At 43.2% G+C, this 7,410-nt stretch overlaps 1 protein-coding gene across 1 annotated transcript in view; it reads right to left on the reverse strand.

The window, feature by feature from the left end:
* Positions 1–7,410, reverse strand: part of LOC104523463 (tensin-3-like) — a gene marked incomplete at its 5' end in the record, with an annotated part of 16,311 nt that overhangs the window by 3,485 nt on the left and 5,416 nt on the right. Inside the window, 4 exon segments of the mRNA XM_010166051.1 lie at positions 1,620–1,697; positions 3,375–3,452; positions 4,029–4,124; positions 6,523–6,654. Of these exon segments, the coding sequence (XP_010164353.1) occupies positions 1,620–1,697; positions 3,375–3,452; positions 4,029–4,124; positions 6,523–6,654 (384 nt within the window).

Genomic DNA, 7,410 nt, shown 5'->3' on the forward strand with positions numbered 1-7,410 from the left:
ATTCCTGCTCGATTACAGCACTCAACGTGGTAATTCAACTCTTTAAGTCAAAGCAGACTGCTGCACAAGCAAGGAGCAACACTGTCTCCAGAGCTGCTCAGCTTGTCAACTGCCCCTTCAGAACTGCCCTAAAAGGGGCAACAGCAATGAAGCACTATTTTTATAAAGGCAGGCTTGGCCACAACCCTTCTGCCTGTGGTTCCAGTGGTAGGCTGAGCTCAAAGGAGAGTGGCAAATGTCCTGTGTTCTCCTGCTCTAATGGTGGACAGATAGGTCATAGAAAACCACAGGCTGGTTTGGGTGGGAAGGGACCTTAAAGATCATCTAGTTCCAAACTCCCTGCCATCAGCAGGGACCCCTTCCCCCTAAACACGCATGTCCACCTTCCACTAGACCAAGCCTGTCCAGGTCCCTCTGGATGGTATCCCTTCCCTCCAGTGTGTCGACTGAACCACACAGCTTGGTGTCATCATCAAACTTGCTGAGGGTGCTCTCGATCCCACTGTCCGTGTCGCTGACCAAGATGTTAAACAGCGACAGTCTCAACACCAACCCCTGAGGGACACCACTCGTCACTGGTCTACCCTTGAACATCGAGCTGTTGACCACAACTCTTCAACTGCGACCAGCCAGCCAGTTCCTGGAGAGAATTCACAGCAGCCTGAAAACCAGGGACCATGGGAGGGCGCAGACAGGATCCCCTGGGAACGCCCCACTGTACAGGGGAATAACGCAGTGGCTGCGTTTCTACTACAGACAGTCTTAAGATTATGAAGGGGCACTCAGAGGGATGTCACCTCACTTTCTGACACAAGCTATTTCACTAGCCATCTCTGGGTCAGCTGCACACACACACAGAGCAGATGAGAAGCAGAGCACACCTCTACACAGCTGCTGCAAATACCTCTACTGGAGAGCGACACAGACAGTATCAGTGCACAGGATCACATCACTAGGAGGTAACCTTGCCAGAGTTCTTCTGTGACATCAATGAGCTCACAGGAAGTCAACTTTAACTTGCCAGAATGCATGCTGCAGTATGCAGGAGAATCCACAGAACAGCACCCAACGGAAAAGACATTGGGCATTTCCCAACAACATGCAGCACCCAACAGAGCACAGGACAAAGTTTTTTAATATTTCTTTTTTTTCAGATTGATGGCACAGCAAGCATTTTCCAGCAGTACTGCTGACCCCTATGCAGAGAATTTAACCCTAATGAACACTTTCCTCAGTTGCCTTTTGCAGACCTCAGACATAGTTCATGAACCTCTGCAACCACAGATGGAAAATATCTTCTCCAAGTTCATCAGTTATGAAAGCAATGTCACTGCTTAAAAACTGCTGGGCTTGAACCAACCTGTCTGTACCTCTTATTCTCATGGGAGACACGACTGGGAAGCAAACACAGCGTTGTAGAACTTAGGAGCTGGTTGCAGAAAACAAAGAACCTGGTACCAGAAATGCCCTTTACACCTCTACACAGCACTCTAAATGTAACTGTTCCCTTTACACACCCTTCACACCAGCCTATTAACCAACTATTAAGCTTCAGCTTCTCCCAACCTGTAAGATACAAAATTTAGTGATAGTCAAAAGCAAGAAAAAGTGTAACAGACCTGCACCCTGTTTGAGAAGCTCCGCTGCCGAGTTTGCAGCAGTCTGTGGAGAAGTTTCTGCTATTTCCTCCAAGGGATCTGCAAACAGAAAACACTGTCCGTGTCTTGTTTGGATGTGAATCGACAAATCAATGCATGTGGTCAAGTATGAGTTTAGCTTTTGTAACTGTGATCTCATCTACCAGACAACTCTTGGCCAGAAACATGAAACAATCTTGAATCTGCAACTATGATAATTCACATGGATTTTGTGCTGCACCAGGGGTTTTTTTTGCCTCCAGTGCTGAAGGAGGGATGCTCAACCCGTATTTCCTGGCAGTAAAAGACATAACTGCGTAGCTTACGCTGCAGGGACACACACGATGTCACATCAAAACAATACTAACAGCTATACTCCCTCATTACAACCTCAATTTTTTTTAAATACTGCAATTTTCATTATCTCATTTAATGTGTATAACTTACACTAATTTAGGTACAAAGACTATGATGAATTAAATTAATTGTACTTTGATTCAGAAGGTGACAACAGAATCCTTCGTTCTTCATACTTATGTAGAAAACAAACATCTGAACTATTAAGACAGCAGTGGAACATTTGCCTCCCAGTCTTGTTAGCATTAGTGAGAAGACTGTCCATCAGTAGGTTACTTCAGTTCTATCAACGCATGCAGAAAGATCTGACTCACTGTTGTGTTTAACATGATGCATGCCATCCATGAATACATTGAGATGCAGAAGAGCAGCAATCAGTGTGTGACACTATTCACATGCTCAGAATTATCTGTGTGCTTTAAATGCTCCACGTGCTGTGTCCAGAATTATTAACCACAGAAGGTCATCTTAAAATGTGTGACCATATTGCATTCAAAGATAAATCCAAAATGAAATTTCCCTCTGGTTTGTTTATTGAGAACAAGGCAAGTGTTTCAGTCCTGCAGCTCCGCCAGAACAGGAGCAGCTTTCCATTTTGGGTGAGGAGAACAAGCCCACCTACCGCACTAGTTTGCCATATAAAGAAGATCTCTGGTCACATCTACCATAGCATGTTTTTGTGCTAAAATGGGTCCATTAATGTATCTGCATAATGCAAATGCTATGTTCGAACACTGACATGTGGCCTTTAACAAAAGTTTAAAGAGTTCAGTAGAGAACCACAAGAATGTTTAACATTTCAATAATACATCTGGTGTGAGAGGAACTGAACTATGGGGCAAGAAGAGCTACATTTTGCTGTTGGCTTAGAGTGGTTTATTAAGTCCCCATAACCAAAATTAGAATTACAGTCCCATGACGCCTCACAGGCTTTTTGATAATTTACTTAATATTTGGACCTGTGTAAGTTGCTACTTCCTTCCTGTCAGTGTCACACTCAGGGCACCTTCTGCTCTTTACCTACTTGCCTCCCCTAAGGCTCTTCTGCTACCCAGGCCTGAATGAGCAGTTACATCTAACCATACATGGGCGTAATTCCTCATCTGAGAAGCACATTTGTCCCCCTACATGCTAGATAACCGTGCAGATTCCATGATGCATACGTGTTTAGGACTGGAATATCACACTGCTAGTCTGCTCACAACTGCGGCTTGGAGAAGGGCCACCAGCTGTACTGCAGAAATCCTTTAAAACACAGCTTCCTTCCCTGCGCATTCTTGCTTAGATCTGGACTTGTGACACGTCCACCTGCATGCAGACACTGGCACTGCGAGGCAGAGCTTGTCTGGGTATCTCTCTTGCGTACTTTAACGAGCATACCTCTGTCTGGGATGAGGAGCTTGCAGGGCAATGCCAGCGGTGTGATGGAATGCTGATACACCAGAGCTGTCAAACTCCCTGTGGTCAGAAGAGCAACAAGACACACATAGTTAACGTGCTGGACAGTTTAACAGTTGTGTTGCCCCTCAAGCATCTTATAGACCAAGGGGCCTCCCGCCCTGGCTCTTTAAAAATATTCTCTTGGCACCTAAGCCAAGACCTTTTTCAGTCAGTTTTAGTGTATTCATGTTTCCATCCCAGTTGGATTTATTTGAACTCATTAATCACAATCATATGCTCCCTTTCCCTGCTTAAACACACTGCTTAAATCCTAACCTCAATGGCTTTGCTTCAGATGGAGAAAGCACAAAAATGACAAAAAAATAACATACAGAAGGCAGTAAATTCCTTTCAATGCTCTTAACTTCTGCTACATTCAATGTAGTAAAATCTTATGAAGATGGGGAGAGCACAAGGGGTCAGCGCTATGTGACGAGGCAGAGAAAGAGCGAGTTCTGCCTCTTAGCCACCTGGTCTCCACTGCCCAGTGCAGCAAAGTATTCTCTCATTTGCACTCCATCCAAGTCTATAAAACAGCTCTGGCAAATGCAAACTGTTTCTATTTTCTGTGTCCCTGTGATACACAGTACTTACCAAAATATGGTTCGTTTGGGCATCCTTTCAAGCGCACCCCCTTGTGAGTGCATTCAATCAGAAAATGCCTTACAAGTTCATTTGACAAATCTCCAACTGCGTTGAAAAAGAAAAAGAAAGCTCATGAAGAGAAGCAATGAACAGACAACAGCCTCACAAATTAGCAGGTCTTTATGAAGCAGTTTTCCACATTACCACCAAATGTTTTATATACAGCATGCAAAGAATGCACGAGACCTGCTCTGCTGCAAGGTTACAAGCTGTAGTAAAAAGGCCATTTTGTAAAAAACAAACAAGGAAATAGCTCACTTTCGACAACCAGAGGAAAAGGTTTTATAATTGTAAGTGACTGACATCCAAATATACACCTCTGTCCAAAATGTCCAAGCATGGTCCCAACTACAGACAGGAACAGGAACGTGGAGAACGAACGTTTAGAAATGCTGATGCACTTGTCCATTAGGAGAACTTGCACCCAATGTGACAAGGGAGTAAAAATATGAGAAAATACTCAGATTTCTAGCGACAATTCTGCTCGCAGAACTCTTCCAGATTAAAACAATAGAATATTTAGCTACACAAAGGTAACGATGCCAAGTCTCTCAGTGAATGTTTAAGTTTTAAAAAGTCTGCAGTTTTATGCTAAGCCTTTCTTCCTGAAAACAATTACATGAAACACTCAGGTCGCACTAGATTTTTAAAGACAGCTTTTATCTCTCAGGAATCTAGGACAAATTGAAATTATTAAGTTGGATGTAACGAGGAGATTCAAAGTCCAAGAGGCATATAAAAATTCCCTTGAGATTTAGTATTCTTTTAAATATATACATACATATGCACACATGTAATTAAGACAACTTCATTATTTCTTGAAAGACTGGATCACAGTATTTCACACCCGACTACAAACTGAATCTCTCTCCAAGTAATTAAAGGGTTATTTCATAGCAACGGAACAAAGCTACCCAGCTATTCAAACCTTAACAAAAGAGCCACAAACACAAATGCTCCCTTTGACTCTCATCTATCACCCACAGTCCAGGAAACACAACATCAAGGGTCAACTTTCAGACTAATACAGATGAACACATTAATCTGGACAGCAGAAACTTCTATGCAAGGAAGTACTGCAAAGATCACCCTTTCAAACAGTTTGCTGTTATGCTCTCACAATATTAAAAATTAACTGACTACAAAGGTATGTGGGAAGGAAGAGCCTGGAACAAGAAATCCTGCAGGGGACTGAATAAATTTGTGCCTTCTGGGATGAAACAGTGGGAACCAAAAAGCTCAATATCACAGAGCAAGAAGCGGAAGAATGCTACAGTCTCAGCTAAGATTCTCTCTTGCTACCACTTGCCTGTGGTTCAACTAACATCAACTAGCTCTTAAAGGCTAGTAGAGTTTGAACTTCCATGTCTTTCTGGACTTCATTGGTCTGATGATTAAAAAAGATTACTAAAACCACCTATAGCTACTCTCCATTTGCCTCCTTGTTGCTACCACCATCCTGGTGCACCCGTGTTGTCCTCATTAAAGAAGACACTGCAGTGGTTCCGCTGATGTTTCTTGGCAGTAAGAAGGATTACATGGCAAATTTTTATTACAATTTGTCTCAAGATACAAGATTAAGCGCACAGAATTTGAAAATCTTACTGTAATAGAGGTGGACTGCTAACCTTGCCCCAGAGTAAGCACTAGATCTTAAAAAAAAACCCCAACAAAAAAACCACAACAACAAACCCAAAACCAAGAGCCAACCAACACCAGAGGAAATCAGACTGCCACAACCACGACACTAAGAATTGCTGCTTTCCTGTGATCTCAGGTGCTTACCTCACCAGGCAGCACGTACTAAAGGAACATGATAAGCTTTATAAAAGGAAACCAGCAGCAATGAAAACCACCTCACTTAACCTTGCAGCAGCACAAGCAGAGGCAAGAACACTACAGAGACGGGCTGCTGAGTTTCCGTCGATGCTTTCTGTAAGTTCTTCTCATGTTACTTTTCACAACTGTCAGGCACAAGTCATACACAGAGGCACTGGAGCTACGAGTAGGTGTATTTCATCACTTCTTTTAAAAAAACACCATCTTTCCTCAGGGAATCTCAGATTTATATCTAATGTAGAACTGCCTCAAAACAAAACCTTGAGGTCAAAAATACTCAACCTTCCAGCTAAATGAAAGCTTTACGTGGCATGTAGATCAAATGCAGACTTCTGATTGCCAGGGAGGACCCGCTGTCAGATGACACTGGTTTACTATCAGGCTGACGAGGTACAATACAGGCACAGTCACAATGAACAGATATTTACAAGCCATCGTGAAATGGTGAAGTGCCACAGACATCTTATTTGGTCTCATTTAACAAGGTGCCAAATGGAGCCTGTAATTCACCAGAAGAGGGGAGATTCCTCCAGACCATTACACAGTAATAAGGACCTCCTCCTGTGTATGGCTTGTTAAATAACAGACAGAAGGCATACAGTACCTTTCTTGTTTAACTGCAGCACAGAAGGAGGTGGTGTGGCCACTTTCATCGCCAGCCCATAGGCTCCCCGGAAAGAATGACTGTCTCGAACAATGAATGACCCAGGCTCCTTGTCCTTGAGAACAGCAATGGCTGCAAGGGAAAGGGAGAGAAAAACAGTTCCAGATCAACGCACACACCCAACAAGTACAGAAGTGTAAATCTGTAAGAAACAGGAGACTAAAGGAAGTAAGATCCTTTTCACTACCTCCATTGCTGCAGAACAGAATAAAAACAAGCCTATCTGGGGGATCCAAGTGGAAACATCTTGTGCAAATTTCACAGATACTTATTTCAAGATAAGTTTAAAGTACAGATCCCTACTGATTTCTGAACTGAGAGGGATGCGCAGGTCCCACCAGGATTCCTACAGCCACTGCAAGAGTAAGTGGATTCCCACTTCATTCTGTCAACATGTCAGAATCAGAGAGAGAGCACAGCGCTCTAATTCCCAGTCTGACTCGACAGCCCTGTTTTCCTTTTCCTATGCAGCTTCAACAGGCAGAGCAGGTCCCTTTTCATCCACCACCAAGTTTCTGTCCCTACAAAGCAGTCTCACTCTCTTACTAGTTTTAAAGCAATGGAAGGGATGTTAAGTCAGTATTTCCTCTTTGGCTGTCCAAGCACTGAAATATTTTACATCTATATTCTGTGATCTCTACTGGAAGTGGGATATGAAGTCCTCTCCAGGAGGAACCATCTGGAGGGAAACTGCTCTTGCTTTGTCTGAGTCTGCTGCAGACTTTGAAATCTAGTAGCCCAAACTCACTTTGAAAAAAGACAAAAGGTTCATCTAATCATTGGTCTTTATTTCATCTTAACAAAACCTTAGTGCTCTGCCTTCCCCCC

This window comes from Antrostomus carolinensis, unplaced genomic scaffold (genome assembly GCF_000700745.2).
Source record: "Antrostomus carolinensis isolate BGI_N321 unplaced genomic scaffold, ASM70074v2 scaffold30424, whole genome shotgun sequence".
Lineage (NCBI taxonomy): Eukaryota > Metazoa > Chordata > Aves > Caprimulgiformes > Caprimulgidae > Antrostomus > Antrostomus carolinensis.